The 17,706-nt window shown below is 37.4% G+C and overlaps 3 protein-coding genes across 5 annotated transcripts in view; 1 reads left to right on the top strand and 2 right to left on the bottom strand.

Moving 5' to 3' along the window:
• The window catches only part of LOC306992600 (NACHT, LRR and PYD domains-containing protein 3-like), a 41,336-nt gene extending 31,354 nt beyond the window's left edge, over nucleotides 1–9,982 (bottom strand). Inside the window, exons 1-6 of one of the 2 annotated variants that reach the window (XM_079601706.1) lie at nucleotides 9,677–9,982; nucleotides 9,398–9,488; nucleotides 7,379–7,486; nucleotides 6,799–6,906; nucleotides 4,832–6,616; nucleotides 3,330–3,503 (exon numbers count right to left, since the gene is read on the bottom strand). In XM_079601706.1, coding sequence (XP_079457832.1) covers nucleotides 3,330–3,503; nucleotides 4,832–6,616; nucleotides 6,799–6,906; nucleotides 7,379–7,486; nucleotides 9,398–9,447 — 2,225 coding nt within the window. In that variant the 5' untranslated portion in view covers nucleotides 9,448–9,488; nucleotides 9,677–9,982. The remainder of the gene's footprint in view (nucleotides 1–3,329; nucleotides 3,504–4,831; nucleotides 6,617–6,798; nucleotides 6,907–7,378; nucleotides 7,487–9,397; nucleotides 9,489–9,676) is intronic. The other variant, XM_079601705.1, reaches the window with a different exon arrangement.
• Nucleotides 1–17,706, bottom strand: part of LOC306992653 (NACHT, LRR and PYD domains-containing protein 3-like) — a gene marked incomplete at its 5' end in the record, with an annotated part of 82,170 nt that overhangs the window by 32,203 nt on the left and 32,261 nt on the right.
• On the top strand, nucleotides 11,722–17,673 carry LOC306992618 (protein adenylyltransferase SelO-like). 2 transcript variants are annotated; one of them, XM_079601740.1, is made up of 20 exons: nucleotides 11,722–11,954; nucleotides 12,032–12,150; nucleotides 12,589–12,717; nucleotides 12,804–12,868; nucleotides 13,166–13,222; nucleotides 13,384–13,482; nucleotides 13,589–13,656; nucleotides 13,744–13,831; nucleotides 13,915–13,984; nucleotides 14,089–14,161; nucleotides 14,267–14,350; nucleotides 14,800–14,929; nucleotides 15,023–15,067; nucleotides 15,144–15,225; nucleotides 15,631–15,723; nucleotides 15,815–15,894; nucleotides 15,974–16,017; nucleotides 16,665–16,744; nucleotides 16,933–17,085; nucleotides 17,322–17,673. In XM_079601740.1, the coding sequence occupies exons 1-19, from the start codon at nucleotides 11,783–11,785 to the stop codon at nucleotides 17,053–17,055; spliced, it is 1,701 nt and encodes a 566-aa protein (XP_079457866.1). In that variant the 5' UTR covers nucleotides 11,722–11,782; the 3' UTR covers nucleotides 17,056–17,085; nucleotides 17,322–17,673. The 2 variants fall into 2 exon arrangements, with proteins under 2 accessions (XP_079457866.1, XP_079457865.1); XM_079601739.1 differs by having other exon boundaries at nucleotides 16,933–17,673.

Here is a 17,706-nt window from a genome sequence, read left to right as displayed (position 1 = left end):
TTCTCAACCTTTCGCTACTGCTGAAAGAGCCGTTCCAGAGTCTGCCACAGAGAAGGCAGCTCAGAAGTCTGAAGCAGAGGGAACGGTTCCTGGACCAGCTGCTGAGGGCGCTGCTTCTGCCGGCGCCGTTTCTGAGCCAGTTTCTGCCGGCGCTGTTCTCGAGCCAGTCTCTGTCGCCGCTGTTCCCAAGCCTGTTACAGACAACACTGTTCCAGGATCCGTTTCCGTCAACTTGGTTCCAGAATCAGCTGCGGACATCACCGGTTCAGAGTCAGATATGGGGAGCACCACTTCTGAATCCGTTGTGATGAGCGCTGTCACTGGTTCAGCTACAGAGTACACGGACCCCTTTCCTGCTCCGCGGCCAGCCACAGTGTTGCCCATCTCCGCCCCACAGTCGCCTACGTCTCTCCCTGTCTTTTGTCCTGTACTGTCACCTACCCTGTCCCAGTCTGGTTTCCCCAGCCCATCTCCATGTGTCACCCCGTCTCAGTCTGGTTTCCCCAAGGCTTCGCCACGTGTCTCCCCATCCAAGTCTGCTCGGATCCCTCGCCCTCAGCCCGCTCCCCGTAAACCCAAGACTCCTACCCCACCTATTCACCCTGGATCACCCGCTATGAACTTTGTTGTCCCGCCTCCCCCCCTTCCTTGTTTATTATTTCTGATGTTTCACCCTAACCCTGTCATTGTGTATTCTTGTATGCCCTTGTTGTTATTTGTCATGTTTTGTTGGTTCATGTCTATGTCTCAGTCAGTCTTGTCCCGTGTTTGATGTCTCCTTGTGGAGCGTCTGGTATCCGCTCCTTAAGGTGGGGGTTCTGTCATGATTCTGCCATCATGTCCTTATTTTTCCTGGTCTTGTGGCAGGATCATGGCAGACCCATGTTTTGTGTACAAGCGCATGGCCTGTTTGGGCCATGTGCTTGTGTTGTCTCGTTATGTAACCCCGCCCCCTTATCCTCGTCTTGTCATAATTACCTAGTCAGTGTTACCGGTTACCTAGTCAGTGTCACCTGTTCCCCCCATTAGTTTCTCCCTTTTTAATCCCCATGTGTTTGCTGTCCTGTGCCGGTTCATTGTCAATCATTGCGTGTTCATCTCTGTGATAGTCCTGTGAGTACTTTGTCTGTATCCTGTTTAATGAGAATTGTGAGTTTGTGTTGCTGTTTGTTAGTCTAGTTATCAGTCAAGTCTTAGTGTAGTTTGTCTTTGCTTTTGCCCTCCAGTCCTGTTTTGCCCCCTCGTGGGTTTTGTTTTCCCCCTGTTTTCTTTATAAATAAACCTTGTGTGTTTGCATACTGTCTGCACTTGGGTTCTTCTGCTATCCACATAACAATTTTCCATCTATGATGTCAGTGGTTAAATGCTTGCTAAATAAATCTTAATGTCTTTTGATGCTAATGTGCTTAAAGGCCTTAAAAGCTTGAACCCCGATAAATGCTGCTTGCAGCTTTAATGTAATATTATTTTTTTTAATTATTATTATTTTAAGTCATTATTGTACGTGGTTCATTAGGCTACTCTTGTAAGAAAGTAGCAGTGGCTGGAACAGACTTTAAGTATCACCTGCGCTTGAAAAGATGCAATCTAATGTTTACATGAAATAAGCTGCTCCCAATCAGGTTTGAGCTTACAGACCTGTTGCTATGACAGCAACTCCAGCTTCGAAGAACCTAACAATCCTGGATCATGTAATATCGTCAACAGTAAAATCCAGATAACAGTAATCCACGTATGAAGAACGGGCCCCTGTTCTCCAAGTGTGTTTGTAGACTGTAAATTATTTTTGTTTTTCACCGTATTATTACTGTACTCTCAACAGTTCTCTACTGTAGAATCTGCATCCAGTATGTTACTGTAGATTCGTTTTGATGACTAGAAGTGTGCACTGCTAGATCAGTGGTATGTTTTTTTTATTTTTTTATTACCGGTAAAAGTACGTTTATTACCAGTGGGGGAGGAGTGAAAATAAACGTATACATAGTGACATGACTATATGACAAACACAGCCCCAATAAATATTATTTAGCTCGCACTGACATTTTCTTGAGGTGGCATTTTAATATTTGCTGAACTCTTCCCCCGCCATTGACAGAAATTTCTGTAATTTGTGATAAAACGCGATATCATATGTGACTCTGTGCTGGCAAAATGAGTCAGAATGCGTACAGGCTATTACGAGTTACAGGCAAAACAAGTGAAAAATGGTCGAATTTGAGGTTTTCACAAAAGTGAGTTCATTAAGCCCTCATCAAAATAGCAATTAAACATTTAAAAGTATCTTTATTTGTATATTTTCTGAGAGGAGTACCTTTCCTCTGCTCGCTTTCCCTCAGCATAAGTTGGTATTGTTTTAAAGCGTAGCATTCCAACTTTGTGAATATTCATAGCGAATTCTCGATGGCATGAGTCTGAACCAATGAAATGTGATTTTCAAACTCATACTGATTTAAATAAAATGATTTTTCTCACATTGACATCCGAAGCGTGCCTCAAAGACGCGTGATCCCGATATACACTAATACCTACACAGAATTACAGTATTTCAATATATGTATATATTGTTCCTATAAATACTTGGTTTTGACTTGGTGTGTGCCAAATTTGGAATTATTACCAGAGATTTTAAGGTATGATTGGTAGATGATTTTGTTTTGGAACCTTCAGAAAACTTTAACTAGATTTTTCTCAAAATTGACTTTGACTATTAAATTCAAACAGGTGTAGCTCAGTCATGAAAATTTTCTCATTGCGACTCATTTTGTCAGAACGGGTCACGTATGTAAGCAGATGCATATGTAAAATCAAAACTGCCTAATGTTACTTAATGAAATGTGGACACAGGACGAGGTATAGGACTGTGAATCTTTGGGGGTGTTGTTGGACTTGATCTACTCCATCTGTGTTTTGATCATCGTTCTGAATCCGATCCAGACGTAGTCTAAATATCTAATATCTAAAATTTCTAAAAACATAAGCAATTTTTCAGCATTTTAAGTCATATTGCTTTATCAAGTAAATGTATCTTCAATTAAGAATACAAAAAAGAAAAGAAGACAAAAATACTGAGAAAGAAATTGATTTTCTGCAATGTAGTCCTAAAATGTACATCAAAGCATTTAGTCCAGGGTTCCTCAAATCCGGTTTTGAAGTGCCGCTGTCCTGCAGAGTTTAGCTCCAACCCTAATTAAAGACGCCTGAACAACTTAATCTATGTCTTCAGAGTTACAGGAAGATGAGTTTTATCAGGGTTTGAGCCAAACTCCGTAGGCCAGCGGCACTCCAGTGCAATAACATGTCTGACTATGATATACTGTAGATGATCTTACCAGAGTTCCTCCAGTTTACAGTCAGGATCCTCCAGTACAACAGAGAGAAGCTTCACACCTGGATCTCGCAGTTTTTTACCAACCATATTAATCTGTCTCAGTTGTGAGGGGTTTGATCTCAGAACTGAAGTCAGAGCAGCACAGTCTTTTTCTGTGACACCACAATCACTCAAACTGTAGAGAGATGAAAATCATACTTGGTAAACACTATGAACTGACAACAAAAAGCAATAGAAAATAGAGAAAAAAAATAGACAATTTGTAGATGGAGTAAAGAAAACACTGCACTTTGTTACCAATGGATGGCATTGTCTCAAAATGACTCAGGAACCTTGAGGTCATGGTGTCACAGATTACAATAGGAGAGAGAGTTAAGTGTGAATAAAAGACAAATGGGACATGGTATGGACTCAGGATAACAAACTCTAAGTGTGCAAAAGAACAAGATTCTGATCAGACACGACATATACAACATGATTAAACAAACTAACTCCCACACTTTTCTCTAAATGTAAGACCGCATTCTTGGGCTCGAATTCTTGGCCTCTCTTGCAGGAAAATAACCAATAAACATGCTTTACGAATATTTTATTTTATGTCCGTTGTTGCCAGGAAAACTACTTTATAACTGGATCAGTGATAAATCACTCTTTGTCTAGCGTATACTTAAGAAAGTTTATTCCCATGACATGAATTTTACAACCATCAACTGATATCTCAACCATGATTGTCGTTTTTTTTTTAAATAATATTTTGTGCTTTATTATGTCATATTATACATGTTTTATTATATATATTATGATGTCACATTTATAGGTTTTGACATTTGCCTTTTTAGTCCAGTCTTTGGCTCTATCCAGTTGATGTTGTTTACCTCTATAATAAGAGTTGGGATTTGTTTGTCTGTTTAAAATGTAATACTTAAAATGTTAATGAAAACCTTATCTAAGTAGTCAAGTTTCATTGTCAAATTTGCAACAATAAAGAATTAACTTTTAACGTGGATCAAATTCATATCAATGGTTTAAGTACTAATTCATTTGTAACATTAAACTTGTTTGTTTTAAATGAATCCTCATGTTGAAGACATTGGCTGTCAGGTGCTTTGACACAAGTTTGAGTCAGCTTGTATTGTTTTCCAATCACATCTCTCCGTCATTATTCCTATAATCAAACAAATCTGAAAAACTATAAAAACAAGTATGCTGCCATATTGCTCCTATTACTGATACAATAAATGTTTGTATGTTTTTTTTAGATTTATGAGCTTTTGATTTTCTTGTATTTCTCTTGTATTGTTTCCCAATCACATATCCCCGTCATTATTCCCATCAATAAAATAGCTAAATACAAATAATAATAAAAAAATCAGAAAAACAATAAAAAAACAAGTATGCTCCCATATTACACCTAGTACTCAAACAATGTATGTTTTTTAGATTCATAAGCTTTTGATTTTCTTTTGTTTTTACAGTAAAGTGATTGTTTTCACTGATACTTACTGAACTTTAATCACAGGCAGCAGCTTCTGGAGAACCTTCAGTTTTTCAGCTTTACTGTTTTCTCCAACAAATGTATTAATATCAAACGTATCCAGATTCTTCTCTGATGTCAACAACACAAAAACTACAGCTGACCACTGAGATGAAGAGAGTCTGGCTTCACTTATTGTTCCCGATTTTAGATACTGTTGTATTTCCTCCACTAGTGACTGGTCACCCAGTTCATTCAGACAGTAGAACAGATTGATGGATTTCTCTGGAGAGTCAATGGTCCTGATCTTCTTCTTGATGTACTCAACTGTTTTCTCATTGCTGTCAGACCTTCTTCTTCTCAGTGTCATTAGTCCCTGAAGGAGAATCTGGTGAGACTCCACTGACAAACCCAGAAGGAAGCGCAGGAAAAGGTCCAGATGCCCATTTTTACTCTGTAAAGCTTCATTCACGGCTCTCTCATGGAGCTCAGAAAATGAAACATATTCTGATAAATTGGGTTTAAACCAGTCCTTAAATATAGACAACAAATCTGTGTCAAATACATTCCTGTTGTTGTTTATGAGGCAGAGGTGCACATATAAAGCTGCTAGATGTTCCTGAACACTCAGATGAACAAAGCAAAAGACTTTCGCCTGATACAAGCCTGACTCCTCTCTGAAGATCTGAGTGCACAATCCTGAGTACACTAATGCTTCTGTCACATCAATGCCACATTCTCTCAGGTCTTTCTCATAGAAGATCACATTGCCTTTCACAAGCTGCTGAAAAGCCACTTTCCCCAGTTTGAGGATCATGTCCTCATCTGTCAGGTTCTTCTCATAGTCCTTCTCATGTTTGATGTTGGACTGAAGGATCAGGAAGTGTGTGTACATTTGAGTGAGAGTCTTGGGAATCTCTCCGCTCTCTGCTTCACTCAACATCTTCTCCAGAACAGTGGCTGAGATCCAGCAGAAGACTGGGATGTGGCACATGATGTAGAGGCTCCTTGATGACTTCAGGTGTGAGATGATCCTGTCGGCCAGACTCTGATCACTGATTCTCTTCCTGAAGTATTCCTCCTTCTGTGGCTCATTGAAGCCTCGTACCTCTGTCACTCGATGGACACACTTAGAGGGGACGAGATCGGCTGCTGCTGGTCTAGAGGTGATCCAGATGAGAGCAGAGGGAAGCAGATTCCCCGCAATGAGGTTCGTCAGTAGTACGTCCACTGATTTCTTTTTGTTTACATCTCGTAGAGTCTCATTCTTTTGAAAATGTAAGGGAAGACGACACTCATCCAGACCATCAAAGATGAACAACATTTTATATTTGTCACTACATATTTCCATTTCTTTTGTTTCAGGGAAAAAGACGTGAAGAAGTTCTAAAAGACTGAACGTTTTGCCCTTCATCAAATTGATCTCTCTGAAAGGAAGTGGAAATATGAGCTGGACGTCCTGATTCACTTTGCCTTCAGCCCAGTCTAGGATGAACTTCTGCACAGAGACTGTTTTTCCAATCCCAGCGACTCCCTTTGTCTGCACAGTTGTGATGGGTTTGTTTTGTCCAGGTAAAGGTTTAAAGATGTCATTGCATTTGATGGATGTGTCCTCTGTTGCTGATCTCCTGGATTGTGTCTCAATCTGTCTCACCTCATGCTCATTACTGATCTCTCCACTGTCACCCTCTGTGATGTAGAGCTCTGTGTAGATCTCATTCAGGAGTGTTGGGTTTCCCTGCTTTGCTGTTCCCTCATTCAGACACTTAAACTTCTTCATCAGCTTTGATCTAAATGTGTTGAGGACTTCATGGCTGCAAAATTAAAATTACATGGTACATGTATTACATAAGTTAATATAGAGATACATATATAGAGTAAAATGTCTTATTTGTTCTCTGTATCGTGACCAAGAACATATCATAATATTTATGAAATGTGTTAATTATTAATGTGTTTTAATTTTGATCTCAATCAAAAAGATTCCACACTTTACCTGACACCAGCACACCTGCTTTCATTAAAGTCCTGTAGTTGTTTCATAGATTGGTCACTCTTCTTACAGACGGGGTTTGTAACTGCTGATCTTTGTGGTGGGATTGAACTTAAACATCATGAAGAGAATCAAGAATCAGACACTCTGATATTGCTGATATTTTTTTTTTACATCACCTGAATTCTATCAACAGTTAATAAGTAAATGCACTTATTAATAAATAAACTGCTCAAGGGCACAACTGTAATAATACTAAAAACAAAAACTATAAAAAAAAGTTTGTCAAGACAAACTTTGTGTTAGCTTGAGAAAGTTTGTTATATATTGTACATGAAAATAATATATTGTTGATTGATTGATTGCTTATAATTTAACATCATGTCAGTTATCAGAGCTATTTTAATGGTGAGAATAAAAGTAGCAAAATATAAAAAGAGAAATAAACAAAAAATTGCAACACTTTGTAAATATGTCTCTCTTGCATCAAGTGAAGACAACAGTGTCTAGTATGAATATCATAAATGCAAAAACACCATAATATTAAAATGCCAATCACATGATTTTTTTTTTTTTTATATACCTGAGATCAGTCTGTGTATTGTCAATCTTAAAATTTATTGGATGATCCATAGACCAGTCACTCCTCAAAGACACACAGCTGGGCTCTGATCTCTCCTGCTGAACTGAACTATAACAGAACAACGAAACATAAAAACAAAACGTTGTAATGAAAAGCTCTAGAGGACAGTTTAGACATTAGCTGCGTTTACATGGACCCTTATAATCGGATTGAAGGCTCAATCGGATTGAAAAACCTTCATGTAAACACCTAAATTGATCCGATTGAGCTCGATCCGATTGAAATTTCGATCGGATTGAAAGGGGTGGTTTATTCCTTTTGTAATCCGATCAAGAGAACATGTAAACACTTAATCGGACTGAAAACCAAATCTGAAAGGAATGCGCATGTGCAATGACAGCTACCGAGTTTATACAGTACGATTGCGACTCGCATTGTCAATGGTATTGGTGCTCTCACCCATGGGCGTCAGTTTGGTTTGAAATGTGCTGGGGACAGAGACGCATAATTTTTTTCTTTAAACACTTGCATTTTCCTATCAACAGTGGAAACAACTTTAAATACTCAATCTTTTCTGGTCATACAGAAAGGAATAATGCATCAGTCGCAAGTACTTTTATTTGGGTAAACTCACAATAACAAGAAAACGTCGTGCTTTTGTAAAATAAAATAAAACAAACAGGGCGCGCTATAATTATCTCCATGCGTGAACTGGAGCGCGTCTCAATAATGAACTGAAATACAGTGTATAGCCTCAAAAATATGATGAATATTTCTATATAAAGCTCGAAATGTCCACTTTTAAACTAAAAAATGTGAATCGAAAGCAAATACCGGCTGATTAGGCTGTAGGCTAATCCATATGAAAGGTGATTTCTCTCTAAAGGCGCATCCACTTTACAGCGGAGATGTATATAGATATGTTTGGAGCCGATGTTCTGTCGATGTAGCATACTTTGTCAGAATAGCATACCGGAAGTTGAGTTTTATAGCGGGTTCTGTCAATTTAGCCTACTTTATCAAAAAAGCATACCAGTGTTTGTGAAGGGTATGCTGTTTTGATAGCCCCTGGTTTAATAAAAATACAGTTTATAAAGGGGTATGCTGTTTTAAAGTCCCTGGTTTAATAAAAATACAGTTTCTACAGGGGTACGCTGTTTTGATACCCCTGTAGAAACTGTATTTTTATTAAACAAGGGGCTATCAACATAGCATACCCCTTTATTAACTGTATTTTTATTAAACCAGGGGCTATCAAAACAGCATACCCTTCAATTAGGTAATGTGTATATATTATGCGATATAATACACAAACACTTACCGCTTGTAATCTTAGGTATGCTGAAATTATGGTTTAAATGTAACGCATGCGCAATTCCACAAATTTTACTGCTGCGCATGCGCATTAACCGAAGGTATCCCATTCTGATGGGTATGATGTTCCGTCAGAACACCGACACTGATTTAGAAATATATATTTTATTAATAAACAATAAAAATGCCTCATAATTTTTTCAGACATATTATCATTAGTCTGCTTTTGCCGGTGCTTTGCGGCAAGATTTGTGCTTGAGCGCGGAATAGCCTAGGCTATATTCCTCCATGCACTCAGTATTTAAGCAGAAATTAATATAAACGTGAGAAAAAATAAAACGAGCTCCACAGAACATAAAATATTCATTTTATTTTATTTTTCGTGTTCGCATGAGGAAAAAACGATGTTACGGACGTGACAGTTCTCGGTTACGGACGTGACTGCTCTGAAATCGGCACTAAAATATGATCAAATCAGATGTAAAGCTTGTGACGTAAACGCGCACATCAACCCGATTACTTTATTTGTCGTCCATGTAAACACCTTGTTCGGATTCTTTAATCGGATTGATTACATTCGGATTGAGCCATGTAAACGCAGCTAGTGTTTTCATTTCCTTTATGTCACAGTTTTTTTCTAAAGGAGACATCTGTTTGTATTAGCCTATATAAAAGGTTATTTAATGTGTTTATTTAGTAGGCTACCTGCATCCTTTAGAACAATCTTCTTCTCTGGATGTTTGTCTGTCATCCATGATAAAGCTGAACAGTTGAAACAGTCTGATCTCCACTGACTCTGGATATAAATGACAAACAAACACAAAACTAATGTTATTAAACATTGTTAAACATTATAATTGATCTGACCAGATCGTGAGTTGGAAATAGATAGAGATCTTTTGAAAAATCATCATATAGCCAACACGACACACAAAAGAAACCTCGTTAATTTCCTTTCAGAGAAAATATTAATGTGGAAGTCACCAGCTGTAAAGGTCTCGAGTACGCGAACAGTAACTTTGTCTTCTTCTTCTTCTTCTTCTTGTTACTGGCCGTTCACTCCATAGGAGTATTACCGCCACCTACTGTACCAGTAACGTTGTCAAAATGTATCTAACGTTACATAGCCAACCGATTCACAAACTCCTCCATCTGTTTCATCAAATAGGCGACACATAAATGCCTGTCTACCGTTCTATTTCACATCTAATAATATTTTGTATCGGAAGTAATCGTCTGTCTGACTAAAATGGCGAATCGTCAGCTTCTTTTACTTTCGTTATTATCTGTGACGAAAGGAGCACGTGATTAAACTGCTGAAGTCGCAATAATGTTGGCAGTGTTTAATGGTTGTTGCCCTTATTGGCAGATGACGTGAGTTTAATCACCATCAGTCAGGTAAAGGTTTACAGTTAATAACTCCAGTCAGTTTTGTGTGCTGATAAACTCAAAACAAACATATTTATTACGCGGATTAATGCATTTGTAGGAGCCACCGCAAAATATTCATACCTGGTCCCGCCAGTAGAGGGCGGTGTGCGCTGTGTAGTGAAAGCGGTGTTCGAGACAGGCGTGCAGATCAGGTCACATGTCTATCAGTCAGTAAAACATGTAAGCGTTCATCAGCCTATTCTTCCACATGTCACTTAAATATATTATATCTAGCACTGCTTTCTTCTTATTCAATAGGCTACTCTAAACCACCTCTACATCCCTCCTCCTCTTCACATCCACTAAATAAACTTAAAGACTCACAATATTGACCATGAGGTTCCTCCAGGCTCCAGTCTTCTATACACAAATGTTTTGTGTATAGTTTCAAATAGGACCTACATGTTCCCCAAACTCTGTTAGCAATACATTTAAAGACCTTTTTATATTTCTTCAACAAATAAAATACTGGCACTGGTGTTTGTTCCTTTTTGTTCTCCCACCACATCCCAGTCATTATAATCTTTTCTATATAGGTTTCTTGAAGGAAAACATAATTCATTATCTCGAAGTATTCTTAACCTATCGTCTGTCCATGTATTTAACAAACCTATTCTCAAACACTCCATACAGTAACTCCATGATGAACTCAGAGGATAGAGACCGAAAATAACCAATTGTGTAAAATTAAGTGTATTTTAATCATTATACTTTTTATGTACAACTGATGCTTTATTGGTAGTATTTTCTTTTGAAATTGTCATTAGCCAAAACCATTTCTATTTTTTTTAAGCATTGTGTGCCGTGTTTGGTTTCTTCCTGATTACTGGACAGCATGCATCTGTATCCCACTCTTAACCCAAATTAGTTGACTTTACTAGAAAATTGCAAAGAAACCTGTTGCCTTAAACCATTTAAGTTTCTACACAAGGTGAAACTAAAGAGATCAAGCATAACACATTAAGTGGATGCAGTATCAAGTTTACATTTAGTCTTTACTTAAAATTATGAGTTCGCTTTCTTTCTTTTTTGGGAGTGTACGTTGTATAAATTAGGGTAACTATTTTATGCTACACAAATGTTATGTTTAGGTAATTTCTTATACTATATATATACATATTGAGATTTATTGTAATAAATGCATTCTGTCACATAAATTGGAAGGGAAGAAAATTAAACCATGTTAAAACATGTTTATATTTTAAAAAATTACATTTTCATTAAATTCATTTCAATCTTCTCCAGTAGGCTAGTATTTATAATTTTCTAAGTATTCAGTATTTTTTTAAGTATAAGTCGGCTGGTCACATGGTACCTGTTGCCCAATCACAGTCGTTCTGATCATTGGCTAGACTAGAGACGCTTATTTAATCATTATAGTGAGAAAGTTCCGAGAGTTTCCATTTTTACGACAGCGTCTAACCCATACAATTATCGGTTTTAATCGGTTATGGTTTATAACGCGCATGCATTCCCAAAAAGACAAAACAGTCCCGAATATGGCGTGGAGCATTCGGGGTTTGAGCCGATGAGCGCCCTCTGGTGGAATTTAGAAGGATTGTTTGTGTGACAGTTCCGATGTTTTCCTCTAGTTACGTGATGTAAGATAGTACAGGACGAATAGTAGGCCTAAAAAAATATGCCTGTGAGTTTGATGTAATGACAAAACATGGTTTCACATTATTTTTATTTCTATCGGCCGTCGCCATCGCTACATTTAGGGACGAACAAGAATTCTGTGAGATTGAAAGTGAGTTCGATAAGAGTCACTTTTATAGCAATGTGAAACACTGTGGAGAAATACCACTGGCATTATCACATAAACTACTAGGTAAGATACAGATACGAGTGCCAACATGCTATTTTACACGTTGACTATGTTTTAATCACTTCCTGTGTGTTTTACAGATGCTCTCCCTCTTGATGAGGTTGATGGTAATTGTATTCGTACTGTGAAGAGATGTGTGTTTTCTGAGTCTCAGCCCTCTCCTCTGAAAGAGCCCCTGACACTGGCTGCTGTGTCACAGGTCAATAAACCCATCCACTCATCAAAACTTGTGCTTCTCTGCAGTAAAACCGGGATAGTGTTGCAGTAACTGTGTATTTATGTAATTTAAGAAACAGAAAAATACAAGTGGACCAAACACTTACAATAGAAACACTTTATCATAAATTAATTATGTCACAAACAGTTCATTTATTGTATTGAGTTAATTACAGTAATTCAGTTCATTCAGTTTTTTTTTTGTCTTGTCAGTTACTTTTATTAATTTATTCAGTCATAAAGCATTTAATCAGCTAATGAACTCGTGGGCCACTTGGACTCCTTTACAGAACCGCCAGTGGTCTGAGGATCACAGTCTGAGAAAACTGCTTTAAAACAAAACTGCACCATGGTACCACCACAGTACTTTTTTAAAAAAATGTTGTTTCTGCATATATTCAGGCTCTTTTGTGTATTTCAGGATGTGTTGAGGAATATTTTGGATCTGAATGAGTCTGTGATTCAGAATGAAGAGTTTGTCCGTTGTGTCAGTGGTGGGAAACTGTTTCCTGGCTCTGTTCCACTGGCACACAGATACGGCAGCCATCAGGTAAAACTGACCGTCATTTCAAACCCGACAGCGATGGCATAAGACAACAGAGCAAACATGTCAAACATGTGTTATTATTATTATAGTTTGGTTATTGGGCCGGACAGCTGGGGGATGGAAGAGCACATTTTCTGGGTGAATACACAAACAGGTGAAAAAATCATCCCGTTCCATCAGCGTTCAACAGAAATCATCAGTTGTTATTGTCATATGTGACTTTTCTGTTGTAATGTCAACTTTCCCATAATGTTGTTTAAGATTAAAGAATGGAAAGTGTGATCTATACTTCTTGGTTTTTCAGCAAATAGACGATTCTGTCATTTTTTAATCTAGTTCTCACTTAATGCTTAAACGTGTCTGAACAATGACATCTCTCAGTTTAGAACTGTGACATGTGTTAACCGTTAGATAGTGTATTAGAGCGTTACACAATCTCTTTTTTATCCAGAAAAGGTGAAAGATGGGAACTCCAGTTGAAAGGCTCAGGAAAGACACCATACTCAAGGTGAATATCAGTTCCTGCTGCTCAATATTTTTTTTATATGCTTTTTAAGTAATTCTGAGATATATTTAGTTGTAAATGATCTTACATTATGACTCGTAGTGTGTGTGTCTCCGCCTGGCAGTAGTGTAATCGTTCTGCTGTACATGATGTTTTGTGTGCAGGTCTGGTGATGGACGGGCTGTGATTCGCTCCTCTGTGAGGGAGTTCCTGTGCAGTGAAGCCATGCACTTTCTGGGAGTTCCTACCAGCAGAGCCCTCAGGTACATATGGACATGCACAAGAAGAGTAATATATGTATTTATCACATTCAAATGTTTGGTGTTGAATATTATTTTTATTTCTACTTTTGCCTTTTTTATGCCTCAGTCTGGTTGTGAGTGAGGAACCTGTTTGGAGGGATCCGTTTTATAACGGCAGTGTCATAAAAGAAAGAGGTAAAATACGATCAGATTTGGAAAAATAGAGTAACTAAGTTCTTTATCCGTCCTCAGCTTTATGTGATTGTTCTCTGTATCCGTCAGGAGCGGTTGTTCTGCGTCTGGCCAAGTCCTGGTTTCGTATCGGTTCACTGGAGATATTAACCAGAACTGGAGAGTTAGATGTCCTACGGTATATTAACTTTAACTTGGGAGGGTAATATTTTTTTCTCACTCTTATTTGCTTTTTAATTTCATTTTAATTTTAATTTTCAGGACATTGTTGGACTTTGTAATTAAAGAGCATTTTAAATCTATAGCAACAAATGACCCTGAAAAGTATGTGGTGAGTATCTGTGTCTCTGCTGTTTAGTTGTACAGTAATACAAGATTATTTTATATTGTCTGACCAGTCTCACTATATTTGAATGGTTTTCATGTTGTGTGAAGGTGTTTTTCTCTAGAGTCGTGAATGAAACGGCACATTTAATCGCCCACTGGATGTCGGTTGGTTTTGCTCATGGTTAGTTTACTCTGCTTTACTTTAGTTATTATCACATATATTTATCATTATAGATTGAGCTTCATATGCAAAATGCACAACAACATGATCTAAATCTTCACACAGGAGTCTGCAACACGGATAACTTCAGTCTGCTTTCTATCACTTTTGATTATGGCCCATTTGGATTTATGGAATCATATGACCCAAGTATGTTTCTTTGTCTAACTTACATTTTCATTATATTAGCAATCATCTTCCTATATGTTTAGTTTTTAAGCTTTTTGTACACACACACACACACACACACACACACACACACACACACACACGCGCGCGCACACACACACACACACACACACACACACACACACACACACACACACACACACACACACACACACACACACACACACACACACACACACACACACACACACACACACACACACACACACACTGTACCCTACCCCTAAACCTATCCATCTTTATAAGCCATTTGGTTTATGAGGATACAGGAAGTTGTGTAAGTTGTAATGCCATTATACACATTTGTGTCCTCATAAACAATATACGAGAACAGACAGCCATAATAATAACATATAATAATTGTATTGTTAAATGGGTGTTATTGCTACTGCATTGTTTCCTCTGTATAGATTTAGTCCCCTACACGTCTGATGACGAGGGCCGGTACAGTATAGGAGCGCAGGCTAATGTCGGCCTGTTCAATCTACAGAAACTTCTAGAAGCTCTGAAACCACTGCTGACATCAGATCAGCTTTCACAGTAAGAGATCGTTTTATATTTCTTGTTGTTAATGGGAATAAAACGGTAATGAAAACGGTTAATGGGTGATTCGTGTCAATTTATTTACTTCAGATCTCAGCAAATATTGAGAGAGTATCCACAAATCTACCATCAAAGGTGAGCAAGACATTAGACAATATACACTGTGTTCATCTGAGGCGTTCCTGATCTCATTTTACTGTTTCTGTTATAGATTTCATGAGCTGTTCAAAGCAAAGTTGGGCTTTCTGGGAAATGAAGAAAAGGATTCATATGTGATTGCATTTCTTCTAAAGGTAAATATTAGCTGGATTGTTTTTTTTCTCTAATTGTAATATAATTAATGCATGTGATAAAGTTCCTTGGCCATTCTCAGGAAATGGTGTCATTTGTGACAGAATTATTATTATTTTTTTGTTGTAAAAAAAAGTAAGGAATCAGTAAACCGTTATAGAAAGACACACACACACACACACACACACACACACACACACACACACACACACACACACACACACACACACACACACACACACACACTTTCATTATAAACTTTTTTTTAATTGGTTTTGTTTTAGAATTATATATTTAATGGCCAAACTGTCAAAACTAGTTGAGTTCAGTATCAAGTTAAATCAGTAGATCACACAAATGGCAGCATTTCTGAGAATGACCCATATAATGTTGTGTGATGTGTTGAGCTAATGGAGGACACTGGAGCAGACTTCACTATGACTTTCAGACAGCTGAGTGAAGTGACCCTGTCCCAGCTTCAGAAGGGATCCTTTGCTCCGGTACGTTTCCTCTCCATTCACTCCCACAGCGGCTGCAATATCCATAATCATGATTTGAGTCCATTAACTGTGACTGTGTCTCTCTTGACAGTCATTGTGGGCTCTTTCAGACCTCTCATCACACAAGCATTTCAGAGACTGGGTTCAGCTGTATTTACAGCGTCTGTCAAGGTAATGTTGCTGTAATGTAAACTCGAACTCTTTAGAGGATTAAAAATGAACATCACTGTGTTTTAATCGTCTTCTACAGGCGAATAAGTGACTCAGATGCAGCACGGCAGCACAGAATGAAAGGTATGTTTTTGTATATGTTATATGATGCAATGTTATATATTATGTGTGTATATATTGTAACAGACTACCGTTGAAATGTTCAGGATTAGTGAGATTTGTTTTTGAAAGAAGTTTCTTATGCTCACCAAGGCTGCATTTATTTAATAAAAAATACCATAAAAACCGTAATTTTGTATTACTACAAGATATTCTTATACTATGAGATATTATTACAATATAAAATAAATTATTCTATTTGAATATACAGTATTTGTGTAATTAATATATTTGTTCAGTTGAATGTAATTTATTCCTGTGGTCATTTCTCCAGTCTTCAGTGTCACATGATCCTTCAGAAATCTTTCTAATATGCTGATTTGCTGCTCAAGAAACATTTGAAAACAGTTGAGCTGCTTAATATTTTTGTGGAAACCCTGATACAGGTTTTGATTAATATAAAGTTCACAAGAACAGCGTTTATTTGAAATATAAATATTTTGTAATATTTTAAATGTCTGTATTGTCCCTTATAATGCATCCTTGCTGAATAATATTATTAATTTCTTTTTAAAGCCTTACTGACTGTACATTTTTAAACGGTAGTGTATGTTTTTTTAACAATGTGTTATGTTGTATTTAATGTTATGTGTAATTTTTCTATTGTTCAGGAGTAAACCCACGGTATGTGTTGAGGAACTGGATGGCTGAATCTGCTATCAGAAAAGCAGAGAAAAATGACTTTTCAGAGGTATTATTACATGTGATGTCAAACTAATATGCTGTCATGATCATGCTTATCATATATCATAGAGTATTTGCTTTAATATATTACTGTGGAATGAAGACTTGACAATTATACATGCAATGTAACATCTTCAGACAGACCATCATGGCTTGTCTTTTTCTTAGGTGACAGTATTTTGGATGTATTTCTAGGTGGCACTGTTGCAGAAGACTTTAATGGAGCCGTTTATGGAGCAGGAAGAGGCCGAGAGAGCCGGATATGCCAGTAAACCTCCATCCTGGGCTCAGCAGCTGAGGGTCAGCTGTTCTTCCTAACTCAGGGTCGAATGAAAATCACAAATTTCAGCATCACTTGAACCAAAAATATAGTTTATGACATTGTAATCACACTTCCTAATGGATGATCTGATTGGAGGATGTATAGTTCAATGCTACACTCTAAAAAATGCTGGGTTGTTTCAACCCAATTTTGGGTCAAATATGGACAAGCCCAGCCGTTGGGTTAAATTTTTAAATTAAATGTTTAACCCAATGTTTGGGTTTGTCCATATTTTACCCAAAATAGGGTTGAAACAACCCAGCATTTTTTAGAGTGTATATATGTACATATATGCACGTTATATATGAACAATGGACATGGATGTCTTTTGTAAAATTGTTGTTTCTGCATTTCTACAAAAGTGCAAAAAACTTGCATCATGCATCTCGTTTACTCCTGTTTAACAATTAGGCATGCCAAAATCTGTTAAACAGTTAACTTTGCAAAACCTTATTTATTATGACATTCCATTAGCAATGATGATATAGCAAATTTGTAATACATTTAATCTGATTAGGTGCGTAAGTACAAAGTATTTACATATTTTAGTCTGGTGGTGTAATACAAGCATATTGAACATCAAAAGAATTAAAGATGTGTGTCAATGTCATGCCAAGAACTTGTTTGGCGGTCAGTTCCTCAGTCCA

The sequence above is a fragment of the Phoxinus phoxinus genome (genome assembly GCF_949152265.1).
Source record: "Phoxinus phoxinus genome assembly, chromosome: 24".
NCBI classification, from domain to species: domain Eukaryota; kingdom Metazoa; phylum Chordata; class Actinopteri; order Cypriniformes; family Leuciscidae; genus Phoxinus; species Phoxinus phoxinus.
The sequence above is the reverse complement of the archived record's forward strand: the minus strand, read 5'-3'. Positions and strand labels throughout refer to the sequence as shown.